At 47.7% G+C, this 25,537-nt stretch overlaps 1 protein-coding gene across 1 annotated transcript in view; it reads right to left on the bottom strand.

Annotated features, from left to right (window-relative positions):
• LOC140386458 (uncharacterized) overlaps positions 1 to 24,028 on the bottom strand; it is a 35,156-nt gene extending 11,128 nt beyond the window's left edge. Inside the window, exons 1-2 of the mRNA XM_072468821.1 lie at positions 23,999 to 24,028; positions 1,899 to 2,795 (exon numbers count right to left, since the gene is read on the bottom strand). Of these exons, the coding sequence (XP_072324922.1) occupies positions 1,899 to 2,760 (862 nt within the window). The 5' untranslated portion in view covers positions 2,761 to 2,795; positions 23,999 to 24,028. The remainder of the gene's footprint in view (positions 1 to 1,898; positions 2,796 to 23,998) is intronic.
• Between the last annotated feature and the right edge of the window lie 1,509 nt (positions 24,029 to 25,537).

Raw genomic sequence — 25,537 nt, 5'->3', positions numbered from 1 at the left:
GTGAAGAGAGCGGGGCGGTAAGAGAGAGACTTCAGTGAGGAGAGTGGGGCTGTAAAGAGAGAGACCTCAGTGAGGAGAGCGAGGCTGTAAAGAGCGAGACCTCAGTGAGGAGAGCGAGGCTGTAAAGAGCGAGACCTCAGTGAGGAGAGTGAGGCTGTAAAGAGCAAGACTTCAGCGAGGTGAGTGGGACTGTAAAGAAAGACTTCAGCGAGGAGAGTGGGGCTGTAACAGAGAGACTTCAGTGAGGAGAGTGGGGCTGTAAAGAGCGAGACTACAGCAAGGAGAGTGAGGCTGTAAAGAGCAAGATCTCAGGGAGGAGAGTGGGGCTGTAAAGCTTTGCTCTAGAATAGGTGTTAATAGCAGGACAAGGATCAGCAGTGTCTGGAAGCAAAACAAGAGAACAAGATCCTGGCTCAGGGCAAAAAAAATCAAGATGCAGGGCAGATTTCATGTCCTAAAGTTGTTGACCTCAATGTTGAGTCCAGAAGGCTGTAAATAGCCTAACTGGAAGACGAGGTGCTGTTCTTCCAGCTTCCATTGGGCTTCACTGGAACACTGTAGCAGGCCAAGGAGAGATATGTGAGCATGAGAGCAAGATGGTGAATAGAACTGGCAAGCGGTCAGAAGATTGGAGTTATGCATGCATACAAAGGTGTTCTGAAAAGTGGTCACCCAGTCTGTGTTTAGTCTCCCCAATGTAGAAGAGACTGCATTGTGAGCAACAAATATAGCAAACTAAATTGAAAGGAGTGCAAGTAAATCACTGCTTCACCTGGAAGGAATGTTTGGGGCCTTCAACAATGAAGAGGGAGGAGTGTTACACCTCCTGTGATTGCATGGGAAAGTGGCGTAGGAAGGGGATGAGCTGCTTAGGGTGCTGGTGGAGTGAACCAGGGTGCAACAGAGAGAATGATCCCTTCAGAATACTGTCAGGAGAGTTGAAGGGAAGATGTATTTCGTAGTGGCAATGGGGGAGGATAATCCTTTAAATATGGAGGCTGGTGGGGTGGAAGATGAGGAAAAGGGGAACGCTATTATGGTCTGGGAGGGAAGGAAAAGGATGAGGGCAGAATGCAAGAAATGCGTCAGTCACGGTTGAGGCCTTGGCTACCACAGAGAAGGGAGCTTTGGTGAAGAAAAAAGAAAACACGTTAGAAGGGCTGTTGTGGAAGGTAGCATAATCAGAACAGATGCGATGGAGGTGGAGAACCTGGGAGAATGGAACCCTTGTAGGAAGCAAGGTGTGAGGAAATATAATCAAGGTAGCTGTGGGAGCATCCAATGTTTTGCTTTTATTTGAGAGTGAAAGATTGGGGTGAATTGGTGCAGTAGACTGCAGACACATCTGGCTCTGTTAAACCTGACTCGGGAATAGTTCAGACCAACATCAAGTGTCTGGCCCCACAGTATCATTCTGAGCTATGTGATTAGATTTTTGACTGACAATCTTCCAATTTGAAAGTGGAGGGCAACACAAACGGAGTGAAAACTTTATGATAAGAAAATCTAACTTTTCTATTTATAAAATATCAATGAAGCTGAGAGATGTAACTCTACAATGAAACTAGTAGTGTTTACAATTTCAACTCAACGCCATTGTGGAAAGTTTTCAGTGAATTTGATAAATCTGCTCATTTCTGTACCAGATGAAGGGAATCGAGTTCAATAATGTCCTTCACGGAAGGGAATCTGCACCCTCATTCGGTCTGGCTATATGGTTTTGAAGTGGTCTGATAAGCCCCTCACAACAGAAGGTGGGAGGTGAGGAAGGAAAACAAACAATAACGAGGCCAGTACAGCCTGAAAAATAAAAGAAGCTATGACAAAATTGTGCAAACATATGTGTGTGCTGTGAATGATTCCAATCACCAGTGCAGGGTGGTTTTGGCGTGCTTTACCTTTCTCATCATGTCCTTCTCCTCGCTGGTGCCTCGTCAGGTTACTGGATCTGTAGAAGCGTTTCTTGCACAGAGGACATTCGAAGGGTTTCTCGCCAGTGTGGATTCCCTGGTGCTGAATCAAGTGACTAGATGTGTAAAAGCGTTTCTTGCACACTGCACACTCAAAGGGCTTTTCCCCAGTGTGAACCCGCTGGTGGACAACCAACTCACTGGGCCGACTAAACTGCTTCTTGCACTCGGGGCACTCCACCCGCTTCTCGCCAGTATGGATTCGTCGATGCACTGTCAGATCACCGGGCCGGTTGAAACGTTTCTTGCAGTCTACACACTCATACGGTTTCTCGCCGGTGTGGACGCGCTGGTGCACAGTTAGTTCACTGGGGCTGTTGAACCGCTTGCTGCACTCAGGGCACTCAAAGGGCTTTTCGCCAGTGTGGATGCGCTGGTGCCGGGTGAGGTGGCTGGAGGTGAAAAAGCGCTTTGTGCACACCTGGCACTCAAACTTCTTCTCCCCCGTGTGGAACTGCTGGTGCCTGTTCAGATGACTGGAACGGTAAAAGCGCTTCTTGCAAACAATGCACTCAAAGGGCTTCTCACCAGTGTGGATGCGCTGGTGAACCCGCAGCTCATTGGACTTGCTGAAACGTTTCATGCACAGGAGGCACTCAAAAGGTTTCTCCCCTGTATGGACCCGCAGGTGGACATCCAGAAGACAACGCCACCTGAACCCCTTCCCACAAGTCATGCACCAGAAAGCATGACCCCCGGGGATTCCCAAGGGAAGTTGGCTGGGCCCAGGCATGCCAGACAATGCAGGCTGTTCATTAATTAATATCTCAGATTCTTTCAGCATTTCCATGCTGGTGGCTATGTGCCCTGCTCTGTCTCTCAAACCTAAAGGAACAGAACAAATTTCAAGCTGTTAGTTTTACATTGCATAGAACTTAGAGCTGCCTGGCACTTTAAATGAGTCTGAATACTGGATGAGATGAAAATAGATAGAGGTATAAACAAGCTGGATTATTCAGTTGGTCTGGATGGGAAAATCTAGGTGAAAGGGTTAAAAGTCCCTAAAAAGGCCCTAGTTAATATTAGTTATTACTAGTTAACATTATTTGATATTAAAAGGATAAATTTTACTTAAAAGGTAAGACATGGCAGCGGGAATCCATGCCGTGGTCTGCCCTTCCTGCTCCATGTGGGAGACCAGGAACTTTTCCAGTTCCCAGGACCACCATGTGTGCAGGAAGTGTCTCCAACTGCAGCTCCTGGAATCCCGAGCTTCAGAGCTGGAGTGGCAGCTGGGGACGCTGGAGCATCCGCGAGACGGAGTGTCGTGGATAACACGTATAGAGAGGTGGTCACACTGCACGCTCAGACTCCACGGGCAGGAAGGGTATGGGTGGCCACCAGGGCAGAGAAAGAGAGCTAGGCAGGCAGAGCAGGAATCTCCTGAGGCCATTTCCCAACAAAACAGATATATTGCTTTGGATACTGTTCTCAGGGGAAAACAGCAACAACCAAATTTGTTGCACCACGGTTGCTTCTGCTGCAGAGGAGAGGAGTAAAAAGTGTGGGAATGTAATAGTTATAGGGGATTCAATTGTAAGGGGAATAGATAGGCATTACTGTGGCCGCAAATGAGACTCCAGGAAGATGTGTTGCCTCCCTGGTTCTAGGGTCAAGTATTTCTCGGAGCGGTTACAGGACATTCTGGAGAGCGAAGGTGAACAGCCAGTGGCTGTGGTACACATTGGTACAAACAACATATGTTATTAAAAAAAAGGAATGAGGTCCTGAAAGCAGAATATAGGGAGTTGAGAAGTCGGACTTCAAAGGTCATGATCTCAGAATTACTACCAGTGCTAGTCAGAGTAGAAATAGCAGGATATATCAGATGAATACGTGGCTGAAGAGATGGTGTGAGGAGAGGGTTTCAGATTCCTAGGGAATTGTGACCAGTTCTTAGGGAGGTGGGATCTGTACAAACTGGGCGGATTATGCCTGGGCGGGACAGGAATGATGCCGTTGGGGGGAGGGTACTTTCTAGAGCTGTTGGGAGGGTTTAAACTAATATTGCAGAGTGATGGGAACCTATGTAAGGATTCAGTGAAGGGGGAATCAAGAACAAGAAAAAAAACACAGCAACGAGAATAAGAAAAGTGATAGGCAGAGAATCCAAGAGTCTGTATCAGAAAACGGCACTGTAAAAAATACTAGGGACCGGTCAAGGAAATTATAAGGACTAGCCTTAAGGTTTTGTACCTAACACCTGGCGCAGTGGATAGCACTGCTGCCTCATGGCGCCGAGGTCCCAGGTTCGATCCCGGCTCTGGGTCACTGTCCGTGTGGAGTTTGCACATTCTCCCCGTGTTTGCGTAGGTTTCACCTACACAACACAAAGATGTGCTGGTTAGGTGGATTGGCCATGCTAAATTGCCCCTTAATTGGAAAAAATGAATTGGGTACTCTAAATTTATTTTAAAAAAAGGTTTTGTACCTGAATGATTGGAGCATTTGAAATAAAATCGTGAATTAGTTGCACAGAGAGATGTAAAGGGGTATGATATAGTAGTGGCTAGGGAGACATGGCTCCAAGGTGACCAAGGATGGGAACTAAACATTGAGGGCTATTCAGTTTTTAGGAAGACAAGACAGAAAGGAAAAGGTGGAGTTGCATTGTTGATTAAAGAAGATATTGATACAATACTGAGGAAAGATATTAGCACAGATGATGTGGAATCTGTGTGGGTCGAGTTAAGAAACACCACGGGGCAAATAACATTCGTAGGGGTGGTATACAGACCACCAAACTGCAATGGTAATATTTGGAATAGAATTAGACAGGAAATCAGTGATGCATGTGATAAAGGAAGATCTGTGATTATAGGTGACTTTAATCTGCATATAGATTGGGTGACTCAAATTAGTCACAGTAAAATAGAGGAGGAATTTCTGGAGTGTGTACAGGATCGTTTTCTTCAAAATACGTTGAGGAGCCAACAAGGGCACAGGCCATCTTGGACTGGGTGTTGTGCAATGAGAAAAGATTAGTTGGCAACCTAGGTGTGAGAGAACCCTTGGGGATGAGTGACCATAACATGATAAGTTATGTGAGGTAGTTGATTCTAAGACTAGGTTCCTGAATCTCAATAAAGACATCAGTGGGATGCCAGAGCTCCAGGAGAATCAGGGGGCAGAGGTGAGTTTAGTGCCATCACTAAGGGAAAGGTTCTGGGGAAACTGAAAGATCTGAAGGTGGATAAATCATCTGGACCGGATGGACTCACCCATCTAAAACAGATAGCTGAGGAGATTGTGAAGGCATTGGTGATGATCTTTCAGGAATCACGAAGCAGGGAGGGTCCCGGAGGACTGAAAGTGGTTCATGTAACACTGATGTTTAAGAAGGGAAGGAGGCAGAAGAAGGGAAATTATTGGCCGGTTACCCTGACTTTGGTCATTGGTAAGATTTTAAAGTCCATTATTAAAGATGAGATCACGGAGTCCTTGGAAGTGCATGGTAAAATAGGACTGAGTCAGCATGGCTTCATCAAGAGGAGGTCATGCCTGACAAATCTGTGAAGAGTTCTTTGAGGAGCTAACTAGGCAGTTGGATAAAGGAGAACCAGTGGACATGATTTATTTGACAAGGTGCCGCACAGGAGACTGTCAAATAAGTTAGCCCATGGTATTAAGGGTAAGATCCTGGCAAGGAGAGAGGATTGGCTGACTGGCAAAAGGTAGAGAGTAGGGGGAAAGGGGTCTTTTTCAGGAAGGCAGCCGGTGACCAGTGGTCTGCCTCAGGGGTCGTGCTGGGACCACAACCTTTCACAATATACGTTAATGATTTAGAAGAAGGAACTTCAGGCACTGTTGCTAAGCTTGCAGATGATACACAAAGATATGTAGAGGGACAGGTAGTATTGAGGAAGCAGGGGGGCCGCAGGCTACGAGTGGGCAAAGAAGTGGCAGATGGAGTACAATGAGGAAAAGTGTGAGGTTATGCACTTTGGAAGGATGGATGATGGCATAGACTATTTTGTAAATGGGGAAATGCTTAGGAAATCAGCACAAAGGGACTTGGGAGTCCTTGTTAACGATTCTCTTCAGGTTAACGTGCAGGTTCAGTCAGCAGTTAGGAAGGCAAATGCAATGTTAGCATTCATGTCGAGAGGGCAAGAATACAAGAGCAGGGATGTATTTCTGAGGTTGTATAAGGCTCTGGTCAGACCCCATTTGGAGTATTGTGAGCAGTTTTGGGCCCCGTATCTAAGAAAGGATGTGCTGGCTTTGGAAAGGGTCCAGAGGAGGTTCACAAGAATGGTCCCTGGAATGAAGAGCTGGAATGGTTGAGGGCTCTGGGTCTGTACTCGTGGAGTTTAGAAGGATGAGAGGGGATCATATTGAAACTTACAGGATACTGCGAGGCCTTGGTAGCGTGGACGTGGAGAGAATGTTTCCACTTGTGGGAAAAACTAGAACCAGAGAGCACAATCTCAGACTAAAGGGACAATGCTTTAAAACAGAGATGAGGAGGAATTTTTTCAGTCAGAGGGTAGTGAATCTGTGGAACTCTCTGCTGCAGAAGACTGTGGAGGCCAAATCACTGAGTGTCTTTAAGACAGAGATAGACAGGCTCTTGATTAAAAAGGGGATCAGGGGTTATGGGGAAAAGGCAGGAGAATGGGGATGAGAAAAATATTAGCCATAGTTGAATGGCGGAGCAGACTCGATGGGCCAAGTGGCCTAATTCTGCTCCTATGTCTTCTGGTTTTATGATGGTATGAGGCATGAGTTGACTATTGTGGACTGGGAAACATTACTGAAAGGAAGGACAGTGGGTAGGCAATGGCAGGCATTCAAGGAACCAATAGGTGAACTCCAAAAGTTGTTTCTTCCTATTTGGCGCAAGAGTAGAAAGGGAACTGTGGCCAAACCATGGTTTAGAACTGAAATTAGAGATAGTGTTAGATTCAAAGAAGAGGCATACAAGTTAGCAAAAAAAAGCAATAGGTCTGAGGATTGGGAACAGTTTAAAATTCAGCAATGGCAGACCAAAGGATTGATTAAGAAGTGGAAAATACAACATGAAAGTAAGCTAGTGGGAACATTAAAAAATGACTGTAAAAATTTCTATAGGTATGTAAAAAGAAAAAGATTGACAAAAACTAATGTAGGCCCTTTACAGTCAGAAATGGGGAAATTCATAACGGGGAACAAAGAAATGGCTGAAGAATTAATAATAATCTTTATTAGTGTCACAAGTCGGCTTACATTAACACTGCAATGAAGGTACTGTGAACATCTCCTAGTTACCACACTACGGCACCTGCTTGGGTACACAGAGGGAGAATTCAGAATGTCCAATTCACCGAACAAGCACGTTTTTCGGGACTTGTGGGAGGAAACCGCAGCACCCTGCGGAAACACATGCAGACATGGGAAGAATATGCAGACTCTGCATAGACAGTGACCCAATCAAAACCTGGAAATCGAACCTGGGTCCCTGGCGCTGTGAAACACCAATGCTAACCACTGCCGCCTAACTAAATTCGTACTTTGCTTCTGTATTCACAAAGGAAGACATGAATAATGTACCGGAAGTTTTAGTGAGGAGGTGAAGGAAATTAATATTAGTACAGAAACGGTTTCAGGAAAATTAGTGGGATTGAAGATGGATAAATCTCCAGGGCCTGATAATCTTCATCCCAGAGTACTTAAGGAAGTAGTCCTAGAATTAGTAGATCCATTGGCAGTCATTTTCCAAAACTCTTTGACTATAATCTTAACTGACTCATATGAGACTCCCTCCATCCCAGATATCAGCCTGGAGACCTTCGCTACACTCCCTCCATAGTAAGAACATCCTTCCTGAGATAAGGACACAAAGACTGCACACAATACTTCAGGTGTGGCCTCGGCAGCATGGTAGCACAGTGGTTAGCACTGTTGCTTCACAGCACCAGGGTCCCAGGTTCGATACCCAGCTTAGGTCACTGTCTATGTGGAGTCTGCACATTCTCCCCATGTCTGCATGGATTTTCTCCGGGTGCACCGGTTTCCTCCCACAAGTTCCGAAAGACGTGCTGTTAAGTGAATTGGACGTTCTGAATTCTCCCTTTGTGAACCAGAACAGTCGCCGGAATGTGGCGACTAGGGGCTTTTCACAGTAACTTCATTGCAGTGTTAATGTCAGCCTACTTGTGACAAGAAAGATTATTATTATATAATTGCATTAAAACATCTATATTCTGATCGTCAAATCCTCTCGCTATGAAGGCCAACATACCATTTGCTTTCTTTACTGCCTGCTGTACCTGCATGCTTACTTTCAGCGATTGATGCATGAGGATACCAAGGTCTCGCTGGGTATCTACCTCTCTCAATTTACACCCATTCAAATAATAATCTGCCGTCCTATTTTTGCCACCGAAGTGGATAATCTCACGTTTATCTACATTATACTGCATCTGCCATGCATGTGCTCACTCGCTCAGCCTGTCCAAATCCCGCTGAAGCATCACTGCATCCTCCTCACAGCTCACCCTCCCACCCACTTTGTATCATCCGCAAATTTGGAGATAATACATTTAGTTCTCTCGTCCAAAACATTGATATATGATGTGAACAGTTGGGGTCCCAGTACAGATCCCTGTGGTACCCTCTAGTCACTGCCTGCCAATCACCCATATGTTATACATTATGTAGTCCTAATTATTAGTTGTGAATGGATACAGATAATTCCTAAACAAATGTACTCTTTTGATTGGTATACGTTAATCACTTAGAAGGTAAGGATCAGACGGGCATTGTTAAGGGTAGACATCTAACGTCAAACATCAGGCGCATAATGACCCCATCCGGGGAAAGAACAGCAGAGGTGATTATCTCCTTGGGCGTAGAAAAGGCCTTTGACAGAGTCGAATTGAAGTACCTCATCGAGGTATTGGAGAGGTTTGGGCTCGGAGCAGGGTTCACCGCCTGGGTGAAACTCCTGTACCACTCTCCCATGACGAGCATGCAGACCAACAGCACCAGCTCGAAATACTTCCAGCTCCACAGAGGCACAAGGCCTGCAGTCTCTGCTCTTATTCGGCCTGGTGATTGAACCACCGGTTCTCATTCTATGCGGATGACCTGCTCCTGTATGTCTCGGACCCCCAAAGCAACATGGAGGGGATTGTGACGCTCCTGAAAGAGTTCGAACTTTCTCGGACTACAGACTCAACTTGATCAAAAGTGAAATCTTCCCAGTTAACCCACAAGGGAGAGGGACAAGCCCCAAATAAATTCTACCTGGGGAACCAAATTGCCCACGACTGGACACGCATTCACAAATGGAACCTGACTAGTCTGATGGAGGAGGTAAAGAAGGACCTGCAGAGGTGGGACATACTCTCTCATTCCCTGGCGGGGAGGGTGCAGACAATTAAGATGAACGTACTGCCCAGGGTCCTCACACTGTTGGAAAGAGTGAGGGGATGGGTAAGAGAGCCAGAAGCAGAATGGCTAAGAATGGGGGAGGGTTTCTGCATAGGAATGTCCCTCCAGGCTCTTGTCATAGCAACACTCCCATCCCCAGAGAGAGGGCAGGGAAAGGGAGAGGTTAGTGGGGGAGATCCTAAGGGTGGACAGGAGATATGCAGAGGCCCCCCGAGGAGGGACTACTTAGGGAGCGGCGAAGTCTCCAGACGGAATTCGACCTGTTGACCACAGGGAAGGCAGAGGCACAGTGGAGGAAAGCACAGGGGGCGACGTACGAGTATGAAAATGAAATGAATGAAATGAAATGTATGGGGAGAAGGCGAGCCGGATGCTGGCACATCAGCTCCGTAAGAGGATGGCAGGGAGGGAGATAGGTGGAGTCAAGGATAGCAGGGAAACTACGGTGCGGAGTGCGGTGAAAGTAAACGAGGCATTTAAGGACTTTTATGAGGAGCTGTACAGATCTCAGCCCCCAGCGGGGGAAGAGGGGATGCGAGGATTTCTAGATCAACTGAGGTTCCCGAGGGTGGAGGAGCAGGAGGTGGCTGGTTTGGGGGCGCCAATTGGGTTGGAGGAGCTGGTTAAAGGACTGGGGAGCATGCAGGCGGGAAAGGCCCCGGGGCCAGATGGGTTCCCGGTTGAGTTTTACAGGAAGTATGCGGACCTGTTAGCCCCGTTGCTAGTGAGGACTTTCAATGAGGCAAGGGAGGGGGGACCCTGCCCCCGACAATGTCTGGGGCGCTGATTTCTCTGATCCTGAAGCGGGACAAGGACCCACTGCAATGTGAGTCGTATAGGTCGATTTCGCTCCTCAATGTGGATGCTAAGTTGCTGGCAAAAGTGCTGGCTACGAGAATTGAGGATCGTGTCCCGAGGGTGATTCATGAGGACCAGACGGGATTTGTAAAGGGCAGGCAGCTAAACACCAATGTGCGGAGGCTCCTAAACGTGATTATGATGCCATCGGTGGAGGGAGAGGCGGAGATAGTGGCGGCTATGGACGCGGAGAAGGCCTTTGACCGGGTGGAGTGGGAGTATCTCTGGGAAGTGTTGGGAGGTTTGGGTTTGGGGAGGGGTTTATCAGTTGGTTTAAGCTCCTTTATAGAGCCCCGGTGGCGAGTGTGGCTACGAATCGGCGGAGGTCGGAGTATTTTCGGCTGTATCGAGGGACGAGGCAGGGGTGCCCCCTGTCCCACCTGTTGTTTGCATTAGCAATTGAGCCTTTGGCCATGGCGTTAAGGGAGTCCAGGAAATGGAGGGGGTGGTTCGAGGGGGAGAGGAGCATCGGGTGTCGCTGTATGTGGACGACCTGTTGCTGTATGTGGCAGATCCAGTGGAGGGGATGGTGGAGGTCATGCGGATCCTAAGGGAGTTTGGGGACTTCTCAGGCTATAAGCTCAATGTAGGAAAAAGTGAGCTCTTTGTGGTGCATCCAGGGGACCAGGGAAGAGGGATAGACGACCTACCGTTGAGGAGGGCGGAAAGGAGCTTTCGGTACTTGGGAATCCAGGTAGCTAGGAGCTGGGGGGCCCTGCACAAACCTAATTTGACGCGGCTGGTGGAGCAGATGGAGGAGGACTTCAAAAGATGGGATGTGTTGCCACTCTCGCTAACGGGCAATGTACAGTCGATTAAAATGATGGTCCTCCCGAGGTTTCTTTTTGTGTTCCAGTGCCTTCCTATTATGATTACCAAGGCCTTTTTTAAGCGGGTAGGTAGGAGCATCATGGGTTTTGTGTGGGCAAACAAGACCCTGAGGGTAAGGAGGGGGTTTATGGAGCGTAGTAGGGACAGAGGAGGGCTGGCGTTGCCGAATCTGGGTGGCTATTATTGGGCAGCCAACGTGGCGATGATCCGTAAGTTGGTAATAGAGGGAGAGGGGGCGGCATGGAAGAGGTTGGAGATGGCGTCCTGCAAAGGAACGAGCCTGAGGGCGCTGGTGACGGCACCGTTGCCGCTCTCGCCGACAAGGTACACCACGGGTCCGGTGGTGGTGGCAACGCTAAAGATCTGGGGGCAGTGGAGACGACATAGGGGTGAGATGGGAGCCTCGGTGTGGTCCCCGATCCGGGAGAACCATTGGTTCGTCCCAGGAAGGATGGATGGGGGGTTTCGGAGCTGGCATCGGGCAGGGATCAAAAGGAAGTGGGACCTGTTTATAGACGGGACGTTTGCGAGCTTAGGGGCGCTGGAGGAGAAGTTTGGGCTACCCCCGGGAAATGCTTTCAGATACATGCAAGTGAGGGCGTTTGTGAGGCGGCAGGTGAGGGAATTCCCGCTGCTCCCGGCACAGGGGATTCAGGACAGGGTGATTTTGGGTGTATGGGTCGGAGAAGGCAAGGTTTCGGCGATATATCAGGAGATGAAAGAAGAGGAGGAGGCTTCGGTAGAGGAGCTGAAGGGCAAGTGGGAGGAGGAGTTGGGGGAGGAGATTGAAGAGGGTCTGTGGGCTGATGCTCTGAGTAGGGCTAATTCCTCTTCCTCATATGCCAGGCTCAGCCTGATACAGTTTAAGGTTATTCACAGAGCGTATATGACAGGGGCGAGGCTGAGTAGGTTCTTTGAGATGGAGGACAGATGCGGGAGGTGCTCAGGAAGCCCGGCGAATCACGCCCACATGTTCTGGTCGTGCCCAGCACTGGATGGGTTCTAGAGGGGTTTCGCGAAGACTATGTCCAAGGTGGTGAAAGTCCAGGTCAAGCCAAGTTGGGGACTGGCATTATTTGGGGTGGCGGACGAGCCGGGAGTGCAGGAGGCGAAAGAGGCCGGTATTCTGGCCTTTGCGTCCCTGGTAGCCCGGCGGAGTATCTTGCTCATGTGGAAGGACGTGAAGCCCCCCAGTGTGGAAGCCTGGATAAATGACATGGCAGGGTTCATTAAGCTGGAGAGGATAAAGTTTGCCTTGAGACGGTCTGCGCAGGGGTTCTTCAGGCGGTGGCAACCGTTCCTAGACTATCTCGGGAACGTTAGAATGAGGTCGGTCAGCAGCAGCAGCAACCCAGGGATGGGGGGGGGGGGTGTCTCTTTCGGGGGGGGGGTTTAATTGGTTGAAAAGTTTTGTTGGAAAAACTTTGAATAAACATTTTAAAAAAAATAAAACACTCCCATCCCCGACAACCAAGCACTCCATAAGCTCAGTGGTAATAGCCATGGTCTGGTCATGGAACCAGCTGAGGTAGCACATCGGCCTTACTGACATGTCCACCATAGGCCCATCAGCAACAATCACAGATTCACAATTGACTCCACCTTTAAGAGGTGGAGACAGGACGGGGGGATAATGACAGTTAGGGACGACAGACACGCGCCTTTAGAGGAACTGACGGAAAGGTTGCAACTGCCCAAAGGGAACAAACTACGACATTTTCAAATTAAAAACTTTTTCCGCGAGAAGATGACATCATACCCACGGACGCCGAGACACTCAATGATAGAGGGACTGTTGGATGCAGACGACTTTGGTAGATGGAACTACGGGTACACGTATGGACAACTGTTAGAAGAGGCGATTGAAAGTGGTGCACAGAGCATACCTAACCAGAACCAGAATGAGCAGGTTCTTCTCGGAGGGAGAGGACAAATGTGAATGATGCCAGGGAGGCTCTGCCAACCACATGTTCCGGGCATTTCTCAGACTTCCTGGGTACTGGACAGCCTTCTTTGAGGCAATGCCCAAGGTTGTGGTGGTGAGGGTGGAGCCAAACTCAAAAGTGGCAGTCTTCGGGGGTATCAGACCAGCCAGAACTCTTCATGGGGAGGCGGGTCGACACCCTTGCCTTTGCCTCCCTAATCGCCCACTAAAGAATCCTGCTCAGCGGGCAATCATCGGCACCACCCAAAGCTGCAGACTGGCTGGCCAACTTGTCAGAATTTCTCCAATTGGAGAAAATCAAATTCATCATCCAGGAGTCGGAAAAGGGCTTCCACAAGGCATGGTGGCCATTCACCAACTTGTTCCAGGACCTGTTTGTAGCCAACAGCCAATACAGCGGGGAGGAGGGGGGAGAAACAGACGAGTTAACAAGAGGAAGGGAAGTGGGAGGGAGCAGAGAGGGAAGGGGGGTGGGGGGGGTCTTAAAACCCATAAGAAGACCGTGAGATGCAAGGGGCACAGAGGCAAAGGGATAAAACCAAGGACAAAAAGACGAGAGGACATAATAACAAACAGTGAAGCACAAGCCAGGGCCAACAACAGGCAATGCAGCAGAGGCTGACCGGCCAAACAACACCCACAGCCACCAAAGAGAGACGAAGCAGGCAACTGTAAATATGTACAGCGGGCCTGGTCTGTTCACACTCGGGTGAACTTGTTTCATTCTCTTTTTTTCATTTGTTTTGTTATTTTTTTTCTATTAACACATCTCTCTTTTTCTTGCATAAACTAGAACCGCACCATTTGTAAAATACTACTCGTGGGTACACCTGTCACTTAACGTTCAAACTAAAAATATGTAACATAAAACGAATTGTCAAAGATGTGAAAATCCAATAAAATATATATTTTTATATACAGAGAATACAGCATTCATAAAATCCACAGAATTCCGACAGTGCAGGAGGAGGCCATTAGGCCCATCGAGTCTGAACCGACCCTCCAAAAGAGCACCCTACCTAGGCCCAATCCACCGCCCCATCCTCGTAACCCCAACCATTGATCATGGCCAATCCTCTTAACCTGCACATCTTTGGACTGTGGGAGGACACGGGGGCACCTGGAGGAAACCCACGCAGACACAGGGAGGACGTGCAGACTCCACTCAGTGACCCAAGGCAGGAATTGAACTCGGTCCCTGGTGCTGTGAGGCAGCAGTGCGAACCACTGTCCCACCCAACAACCTTTATCCGTTAGGGAAAAATAGTATTTAACTAAAATAATTGAGTGTTTATTGTTGAGGTAACAGTGAGGGTGAATGAGGGCAGGTGCGGTTGATGTGCATAGGGACTTGCAATTGACATTGGATGAAGTACCACACAATAGATTAGTTCACAGGAGTACAAACTGCCGAAATGCTAGGAAATAGAGTTATGGTAAAATGTTATTTTTTGGACTGGAGAGAGTTCTGCAGTGAAGCTCCCAAATATGGTACTATGGTTGATGCCAATTTGAAATACATTTGTGATTTCAGATAAAGGGACATTTATATGAGGGTCATGGACTGGGTGGATAGGGAGTAGCTGTTCTCCTTAGTTGAAGAGTCAGTCACGAGGGGTCACAAGTTCAAAGTGAGGGGCAGGAGGTTTAGGAGGAATGTGAGGAAAAACCTTTATACCTAGAGGGTGGTGACGGGCTGGATTGCACGGCATGGTAGGACGGTAGAGGCGGAGGGCAGCACGGTGGCGCAGTGGTAGCACTGCAGTCTCACGGCGCCGAGGTCCCAGGTTCGATCCCAGCTCTGGGTCACTGTCGTGTGGAGTTTGCACATTCTCTCCGTGTTTGCGTGGGTTTCGCCCCCACAACCCAAAGATGAGCAAGGTAGGTGGATTGAACACGCTAAATTGCCCCTTAATTGGAAAATATGAATTGGGTACTCTGAATTTTTTTAAAAAAGGATGGTAGAGGCGGGTTGCTTCACGTCTTTCAAAAGTACCTGGATGAGCACTTGGCACGTCATAACATTATTGGGGATATTCTCTCTCTGATTCCGGGTATTGGGGATATTCTCTCTCTCTGATTCCGGGTATTGGGGGATATTCTCTCTGTCTCTCTCTCTGATTCCGGGTATTGGGGATATTCTCTCTCTCTGATTCTGGGTATTGGGGGATATTCTCTCACTGATTCTGGGTATTGGGGATATTCTCTCTCTCTCTCTCCGATTCCGGGTATTGGGGATATTCTCTCTCTCTCTCTCTGATTCCGGGTATTGGGGATATTCTCTCTCTCTCTGATTCCAGGTATTGGGGATATTCTCTCTCTGATTCCGGGTATTGGGGATATTCTCTCTCTCTGATTCCGGGTATTGGGGGATATTCTCTCTGTCTCTCTCTCCGATTCCGGGTATTGGGGATATTCTCTCTCTCTCTCTCTGATTCCGGGTATTGGGGATATTCTCTCTCTCTCTGATTCCAGGTATTGGGGATATTCTCTCTCTCTCTGATTCCGGGTATTGGGGGATATTCTCTCTGTCTCTCTCTCTGATTCCGGGTATTGGGGATATTCTCTCTCTCTGATTCTGGGTATTGGGGATATTCTCTTTCTCTCTCTGATTCCAGGTATTGGGGATATTCTCTCTCTCTCTGATTCCAGGTATTGGGGATATTCTCTCTCTCTCTCTGATTCCGGGTATTGGGGATATTCTCTCTCGCTCTGATTCCGGGTATTGGGGATATTCTCTCGCTCTGATTCCGGGTATTGGGGATATTCTCTCTCGCTCTGATTCCGGGTATTGGGGATATTCTCTCTCTCTCTGATTCCGGGTATTGGGGATATTCTCTCGCTCTGATTCCGGGTATTGGGGATATTCTCTCTCGCTCTGATTCCGGGTATTGGGGATATTCTCTCTCTCTCTCCGATTCCAGGTATTGGGGATATTCTCTCTCTCTCTGATTCCAGGTATTGGGGATATTCTCTCTCTCTCTCTGATTCCAGGTATTGGGGATATTCTCTCCCTCTCTGATTCCGGATATTGGGGACATTCTCTCTCTCTCTGATTCCGGGTATTGGGGATATTCTCTCTCTCTCTGATTCCAGGTATTGGGGATATTCTCTTTATCTCTGATTCCGGGTATTGGGGATATTCTCTCGCTCTGATTCCGGGTATTGGGGATATTCTCTCTCGCTCTGATTCCGGGTATTGGGGATATTCTCTCTCTCTCTGATTCCGGGTATTGGGGATATTCTCTCTCTCTCTGATTCCAGGTATTGGGGATATTCTCTCTCTCTCTGATTCCGGGTATTGGGGATATTCTCTCTCTCTGATTCTGGGTATTGGGGATATTCTCTCTCTCTCTGATTCCGGGTATTGGGGATATTCTCTCTCTCTCTGATTCCGGGTATTGGGGATATTCTCTCTCTCTCTCTGATTCCGGGTATTGGGGATATACTCTCTCTCTCTGATTCCGGGTATTGGGGATATTCTCTCTCTCTCACTGATTCCGGGTATTGGGGATATTCTCACTCTCTCTCTGATTCCGGGTATTGGGGATATTCTCTCTCTCTGATTCTGGGTATTGGGGATATTCTCCTTCTCTCTGATTCCGGGTATTGGGGGATATTCTCTCTCTGATTCCGGGTATTGGGGATATTCTCTCTCTGATTCCGGGTATTGGGGATATTCTCTCTCTCTCGGATTGGGGTATTGGGGATATTCTCTCTATCTCTCTGCGATTCCAGGTATTGGGGATATTCTCTCTCTCTCTCTGATTCCGGGTATTGGGGATATTCGCTCTGCCTCTCTGATTCCGGGTACTGGGGATATTCTCTCTCTCTCTGATTCCGGGTATTGGGGATATTCTCTCTCTGATTCCGGGTACAGGGGATATTCTCTCTCCCTCTCTCTGATTCCGGGTATTGGAGGATATTCTCTCTCTGATTCCGGGTATTGGGGATATTCTCTCTCTCTCTCTGATTCCGGGTATTGGGGATATTCTCACTCTCTCTGATTCCGGGTATTGGGGATATTCTCTCTCTCTGATTCTGGGTATTGGGGATATTCTCCTTCTCTCTGATTCCGGGTATTGGGGGATATTCTCTCTCTGATTCCGGGTATTGGGGATATTCTCTCTCTGATTCCGGGTATTGGGGATATTCTCTCTCTCTCGGATTGGGGTATTGGGGATATTCTCTCTATCTCTCTGCGATTCCAGGTATTGGGGATATTCTCTCTCTCTCTCTGATTCCGGGTATTGGGGATATTCGCTCTGCCTCTCTGATTCCGGGTACTGGGGATATTCTCTCTCTCTCTGATTCCGGGTATTGGGGATATTCTCTCTCTGATTCCGGGTACAGGGGATATTCTCTCTCCCTCTCTCTGATTCCGGGTATTGGAGGATATTCTCTCTCTGATTCCGGGTATTGGGGATATTCTCTCTCTCGGATTGGGGTATTGGGGATATTCTATCTCTCTGCGATTCCAGGTATTGGGGATATTCTCTCTCTCTCCGATTCCGGGTATTGGGGATATTCTCTCTCCCTCTCTGATTCCGGGTATTGGGGATATTCGCTCTGCCTCTCTGATTCCGGGTACTGGGGATATTCTCTCTCTCTCTGATTCCGGGTATTGGGGATATTCTCTCTCTGATTCCGGGTACTGGGGATATTCTCTCTCTCTCTCTCTCTCTCTGATTCCGGGTATTGGGGGATATTCTCGCTCTGATTCCGGGTATTGGGGATATTCTCTCTCTCGGATTCCGGGTATTGGGGATATTCTCTCTCTCTCGGATTGGGGTATTGGGGATATTCTCTCTATCTCTCTCCGATTCCGGGTATTGGGGATATTCTCTCTCCCTCTCTCTCTGATTCCGGGTATTGGGGATATTCTCTCTCTCTCCGATTCCGGGTATTGGGGATATTCTCTCTCTCTCTCTCTCTCTGATTCCGGGTATTGGGGATATTCTCTCTCTCTGATTCCGGGTATTGGGGATATTCTCCCTCTCTCTGATTCCGGGTATTGGGGATATTCTCTCTCGCTCGCTCTGATTCCGGGTATTGGGGATATTCTCTCTCTCTGATTCCGGGTATTGGGGATATTCTCTCTCTCTGATTCCGGGTATTGGGGATATTCTCTCTCTCCGATTCCGGGTATTGGGGATATTCTCTCTCTCTCTCTAATTCCGGGTATTGGGGATATTCTCTCTCTCTCTCATTCCGGGTATTGGAGATATTCTCTCTCTCTGATTCCGGGTGTTGGGGATATTCTCTCTCTCTCTGATTCCGGGTATTGGGGATATTCTCTCTCTCTCCGATTCCGGGTATTGGGGATATTCTCTCTCTCTCTCTAATTCCGGGTATTGGGGATATTCTCTCTCTCTCTCTGAGTCTGGGTATTGGGGATATTCTCTCTCTGATTCCGGGTATTGGGGATATTCTCTCTCTCTCTCTGATTCCGGGTATTGGGGATATTCTCTCTCTCTCTCTGATTCCGGGTATTGGGGATATTCTCTTTCTCTCTCATTCCGGGTATTGGGAATATTCTCTCTTTGATTCTGGGTATGGGGATATTCTCTCTCTGATTCTGGGTATTGGGGATATTCTCTCTCTCTGATTCCGGGTATTGGGGATATTCTCTCTCTCTGATTCCGGGTATTGGGGATATTCACTCTCTGATTCCGGGTATTGGGGATATTCTCTCTCTCTCTCTGATTCCGGGTATTGGGGATATTCTCTCTCTCTCTCATTCCGGGTATTGGGGATATTCTCTCTCTCTCTCATTCCGAGTATTGGGGATATTCTCTCTCTCTCATTCCGGGTATTGGGGATATTCTCTCTCTGATTCTGGGTATTGGGGATATTCTCTCTCTGATTCCGGGTATTGGAAATATTCTCTCTCTGATTCCGGGTATTGGGGATATTCTCTCTCTCTCTCTCTGATTGCAGGTATTGGGGATATTCTCTCTCTCTCTTTGATTCCGGGTATTGGGGAGATTCTCAACTCTCTCTGATTCCGGGTATTGGAGATATTCTCTCTCTCTGATTCCGGGCATTGGGGATATTCTCTCTCTCTCTCTCTCTCTCTCTGAGTCCGGGAATTGGGGATATTCTCTCTCACTGATTCCGTGTATTAAAGATATTCTCCCTCTCTGATTCCGGGTATTGCAGATATTCTCTCTCTCTCTGATTCCGGGTATTGGGGATATTCTCCCTCTCTCTGATTCCGGGTATTGGGATTATTCTCTCTCGCTCTCATTCTGAGTTTTGGGGATATTCTCTCTCTCTCTGATTCCGGGTATTGGGGTTATTCTCTCACTCTGAATCTGGATATTGGGGATATTCTCTCTCTCTGATTCCGGGTATTGGGGATATTCTCTCTCTCTCGGATTGGGGTATTGGGGAGATTCTCTCTCTGATTCCGGGTATTGGGGATATTCTCTCTCTCTCGGATTGGGGTATTGGGGATATTCTCTCTATCTCTCTGCGATTCCAGGCATTGGGTATATTCTCTCTCTCTCTCTGATTCCGGGTATTGGGGATATTCTCTCTCTGATTCCGGGTATTGGGGATATTCTCTCTCTCTCATTCCGGGTATTGGGGATATTCTCTCTCTGATTCTGGGTATTGGGGATATTCTCTCTCTGATTCCGGGTATTGGAAATATTCTCTCTCTGATTCCGGGTATTGGGGATATTCTCTCTCTCTCTCTCTGATTGCAGGCATTGGGGATATTCTCTCTCTCTCTTTGATTCCGGGTATTGGGGAGATTCTCAACTCTCTCTGATTCCGGGAATTGGGGATATTCTCTCTCTCTGATTCCGTGTATTAAAGATATTCTCCCTCTCTGATTCCGGGTATTGCAGATATTCTCTCTCTCTCTGATTCCGGGTATTGGGGATATTCTCTCGCTCTCTGATTCCGGGTATTGGGGATATTCTCTCTCTCTCTCTCTGATTCCGGGTATTGGGGATATTCTCTCTCTCTGGTTCTGGGTGTTGGGGATATTCTCCCTCTCTCTGATTCCGTGTATTGGGGTTATTCTCTCTCTCTCTCGCTCTCATTCTGAGTTTTGGGGATATTCTCTCTCTCTCTGATTCCGGGTATTGGGGTTATTCTCTCACTCTGAATCCGGATATTGGGGATATTTTCTCTCTCTGATTCCGGGTATTGGGGATATTCTCTCTCTCGGATTGGGGTATTGGGGAGATTCTCAACTCTCTCTGATTCCGGGTATTGGAGATATTCTCTCTCTCTGATTCCGGGCATTGGGGATATTCTCTCTCTCTCTCTCTCACTCTGAGTCTGGGAATTGGGGATATTCTCTCTCTCTGATTCCGGGTATTGCAGATATTCTCTCTCTCTCTGATTCCGGGTATTAGGGATATTCTCTCTCTCTCTGATTCCGGGTATTGGGGATATTCTCTCTCTCTCTCTGATTCCGGGTATTGGGGATATTCTCTCTCTGATTCTGGGTATTTGGGATATTCTCCCTCTCTCTGATTCCGGGTATTGGGGTTATCCTCTCACTCTGAATCCGGATATTGGGGATATTCTCTCTCTCTGATTCCGGGTATTGGAGATATTCTCTCTCTCTGATTCCGGGCATTGGGGATATTCTCTCTCTCTCTGAGTCTGGGAATTGGGGATATTCTCTCTCTCTGATTCCGTGTATTAAAGATATTCTCCCTCTCTGATTCCGGGTATTGCAGATATTCTCTCTGCCTCTCTGATTCCAGGTATTGGGGATATTCTCTCTCTCTCTTATTCCGGGTATTGGGGATATTCTCTCTCTCTCTGATTCCGGGTATTGGGGATATTCTCTCTCTCTCGGATTCCGGGTATTGGGGATATTCTCTCTCTCTCTCTGATTCCGGGTATTGGGGATATTCTCTCTCTCTCTCTCTCTGATTCCGGGTATTGGGGATATTCTCTCTCTCTCTGATTCTGGGTATTGGGGATATTCTCTCTCTCTCTGATTCCGGGTATTGGGGATATTCTCTCTCTCTCTCTCTCTGATTCCGGGTATTGGGGATATTCTCTCTCTCTCTGATTCTGGTTATTGGGGATATTCTCTCTCTCTCTCTGATTCCGGGTATTGGGGGATATTCTCTCTCTGATTCCGGGTATTGGGGATATTCTCTCTCTCTCGGATTGGGGTATTGGGGATATTCTCTCTATCTCTCTCCGATTCCAGGTATTGGGGATATTCTCTCTCCCTCTCTGATTCCGGGCATTGGGGATATTCTCTCTCTGATTCCGGGTATTGGGGATATTCGCTCTGCCTCTCTGATTCCGGGTACTGGGGATATTCTCTCTCTCTCTCTCTCTGATTCCGGGTATTGGGGGATATTCTCTCTCTGATTCCGGGTATTGGGGATATTCTCTCTCTCTCTCGGATTGGGGTATTGGGGATATTCTCTCTATCTCTCTGCGATTCCGGGTATTGGGGATATTCTCTTCTCTCTCCGATTCCGGGTATTGGGGATATTCTCTCTCCCTCTCTGATTCCGGGAATTGGGGATATTCGCTCTCCCTCTCTGATTCCGGGTATTGGGGATATTCTCTCTCTCTCTCTAATTCTGGGTATTGGGGATATTCTCTCTCTCTCTGATTCCGGGTATTGGGGATATTCTCTCTCTCTCCGATTCCAGGTATTGGGGATATTCTCTTTCTGATTCCGGGTATTGGGGATATTCTCTCTCTGATTCCGGGTATTGGGGATATTCTCTCTCTCTCTCTCTCTCTCTGATTGCGGGTATTGGGGATATTCTCTCTAGCTCTGATCCCGGGTATTGGGGATATTCTCTCTCTGATTGCGGGTATTGGGGATATTCTCTCTAGCTCTGATCCCGGGTATTGGGGATATTTTCTCTCCTTCTCTGATTCCAGATATTGGGGATATTCTCTCTCTGATTCCTGGTAATGGGAATATTCTCTCTCTCTCTCTCTGATTGCGGGTATTGGGGATATTCTCTCTCTCTCTGATTGCGGGTATTGGGGATATTCTCTCTAGCTCTGATCCCGGGTATTGGGGATATTCTCTCTAGCTCTGATCCCGGGTATTGGGGATATTCTCTCTCTCTCTCTGATTGCAGGTATTGGGGATATTCTCTCTCTCTGATTCAGTGTATTAAAGATATTCTCCCTCTCTGATTCCGGGTATTGCAGATATTCTCTCTCTCTCTGATTCCAGGTATTGGGGATATTCTCTCTCTCTGATTCCGGGTATTGGGGATATTCTCTCTCTCTCTGATTCCGGGTATTGGGGATATTCTCTCTCTCTGATTCCGGGTATTGGGGATATTCTCTCTCTCTCTGATTCCGGGTATTGGGGATATTCTCTCTCTCTCTCTGATTCCAGGTATTGGGGATATTCTCTCTCTCTCTGATTGCGGGTATTGGGGATATTCTCTCTAGCTCTGATCCCGGGTATTGGGGATATTCTCTCTAGCTCTGATCCCGGGTATTGGGGATATTCTCTCTCTCTCTCTGATTGCAGGTATTGGGGATATTCTCTCTCTCTGATTCAGTGTATTAAAGATATTCTCCCTCTCTGATTCCGGGTATTGCAGATATTCTCTCTCTCTCTGATTCCAGGTATTGGGGATATTCTCTCTCTCTGATTCCGGGTATTGGGGATATTCTCTCTCTCTCTGATTCCGGGTATTGGGGATATTCTCTCTCTCTGATTCCGGGTATTGGGGATATTCTCTCTCTCTCTGATTCCGGGTATTGGGGATATTCTCTCTCTCTCTCTGATTCCAGGTATTGGGGATATTCTCTCTAGCTCTGATCCCGGGTATTGGGGATATTTTCTCTCTCTCTCTCTGATTGCGGGTATTGGGGATATTCTCTCTCTCTCTGATTGCGGGTATTGGGGATATTCTCTCTAGCTCTGATCCCGGGTATTGGGGATATTCTCTCTAGCTCTGATCCCGGGTATTGGGGATATTCTCTCTCTCTCTCTGATTGCAGGTATTGGGGATATTCTCTCTCTCTGATTCAGTGTATTAAAGATATTCTCCCTCTCTGATTCCGGGTATTGCAGATATTCTCTCTCTCTCTGATTCCAGGTATTGGGGATATTCTCTCTCTCTGATTCCGGGTATTGGGGATATTCTCTCTCTCTGATTCCGGGTATTGCAGATATTCTCTCTCTCTCTGATTCCAGGTATTGGGGATATTCTCTCTCTCTGATTCCGGGTATTGGGGATATTCTCTCTCTCTCTGATTCCGGGTATTGGGGATATTCTCTCTCTCTGATTCCGGGTATTGGGGATATTCTCTCTCTCTCTGATTCCGGGTATTGGGGATATTCTCTCTCTCTGATTCCAGGTATTGGGGATATTCTCTCTCTGATTCCGGGTATTGGGGATATTCTCTCTCTCTCTGATTCCGGGTATTGGGGATATTCTCTCTAGCTCTGATCCCGGGTATTGGGGATATTTTCTCTCTCTGTGATTCCGGGTATTGGGGATATTCTCTCTCTCTCTCTGATTCCGGGTATTGGGGATATTCTCTCTCCCTCTCTGATTCCGGATATTGGGGATATTCTCTCTCTGATTCCGGGTATTGGGGATATTCTCTCTCTCTCTGATTCCGGGTATTGGGGATATTCTCTCTCTCGTTCTGATCCCGGGTATTGGGGATATTCTCTCTCTCTCTCTGATCCCGGGTATTGGGGATATTCTCTCTCTCTGTGATTCCGGGTATTGGGGATATTCTCTCTCTCTGATTGCGGGTATTGGGGATATTCTCTCTCTCTGATTCTAGGTATTGAGGATATTCTCTCTCCGATTGCGGGTATTGGGGATATTCTCTCTCTCTGTGATTCCGGGTATTGGGGATATTTTCTCCCTCTGATTCCGGGTATTGAGGATATTCTCTCTCCGATTGCGGGTATTGGGGATATTCTCTCTCTCCGATTTCGGGTATTGGGGATATTTTCTCCCTCTGATTCCGGGTATTGAGGATATTCTCTCTCCGATTGCGGGTATTGGGGACGGGGTCAACGCCTCCTTACCTGAAAATGGCGCCCGCCGGGGGTTCAACCCGTACCGCATGCCTGGCCACTCTGCGCCTGCGCGGTTTCTGTAATCGATGCAGCGGCTTCCCGCGCGCGCGGAACTCTGGGAGGATCCGGCCGCCATTTCACTTTGTGAAGTTGTAGCTATCAGATTCCTTTTGGGAACAGGACAACCTTGACTGAACCTGCTAAATCGGTATTCCAGACTAAAATATCACGACATTAACCATAACCTCTTGTCTTTTACCACATTACGTTTCCTGCCTTCATTGGCATTCAAGGTTTTCAAGAAGTCCGTGAAAAACATTTGATAAACGCAAACGTTTAGCTGAATCTTTGGTCCTGTTCTTCGCAACATGCAGTCTATTTTTTTTGTATTCAACGTGACAATCCAACTAAACATGGGAAAAGAAAATAGGAGGAGTAGATTCTGCCGCTCGACCTGCTCCGCAATTCAATCTCTAATCATCTATATCAACACCAAACCCTGCGCTATCCTCATAACTCCTTGAACGACGAATCATGGAACTAATGTTTATCACGAACCTTATGGACTTTCGCAGTAACTTCACTGCAGTGTTAATGTAAGCCTACTTGTGACAATAGTAAAGATTATTATTATTTTTGCTGCTTCATTTTACTGTCAGTTGTTTTTAGTTAGTTTAGTAAAGCCAGGGGAGTCCAATGAGTTTTTTAAAAGTATTTTTATTCAAAAAACAACATTACCTACACAAGGCCCTGTACCTCTCACTGGGTCCTTTCTGGTCAGCCCCACATTACCTGAGCTAATAGGCTACACCGCCCATACTGGGAGAGCTTGCAGCACCAATGGGCACAGGGCAGACTGTCTTCCCCTCTTCCGCAGCTTCATTGGCAGCAGGGTGTCCCTGGAGAGGGAGCATTATGTGTCCACGGCCATTCGGTGCATGGGTTGGATTGCTTTATCAACTCCTCTTTTCACATTATGATTTGATATTGCTAAGTTTCCGTTCTTCTGTGTTAGTTTTGGGCAGTGCCCCTACCAGTAGGGGCCCCTTTTAATTTATCCTTGAGTTAATTATTGTATTCAGTTGATTGGGCCCTAAAAGAAGTCTGAGCGCAGAGAAACTATCATCCTCAACTGGATGTGTCAGGTGCAGGTTATTACACCCCTCCCCAAAGTCCGAAAATCCTCTCAAGGAGGAGGAGATGAGGAGAAAAAAAAATTGAGGAAAAAGATGAAAATCTGTGCAACACCTGCAGTGGGAGGGCGACTGTAGAAAAAACAAACCGCGTTATGATTCCTAGAAGACGCAACCAAACGGGGAGCCTGGCGTGTTCACCGCTGATCATTACGTCTGGGCCGACATCCCTACTAATTACACGGGACGAACTCACCAACAACAAACCCGGGGATGCATCATGGTGCTGGATCCATCAGCCCAAGGACCAATCGGCATGGCGTTCCTTCTCGCTACAGAAGGACCAGATGGGAGGCTAACAGACAACGTCAAGCTCATTCTCCCCGTGCCTGCGTGGGTTTCCTCCCACAGTCCA

Source organism: Scyliorhinus torazame, chromosome 12, assembly GCF_047496885.1.
Source record: "Scyliorhinus torazame isolate Kashiwa2021f chromosome 12, sScyTor2.1, whole genome shotgun sequence".
Lineage (NCBI taxonomy): Eukaryota > Metazoa > Chordata > Chondrichthyes > Carcharhiniformes > Scyliorhinidae > Scyliorhinus > Scyliorhinus torazame.
Note: the sequence above shows the minus strand (reverse complement) of the source record. Positions and strands in the feature narration are given on the sequence as shown.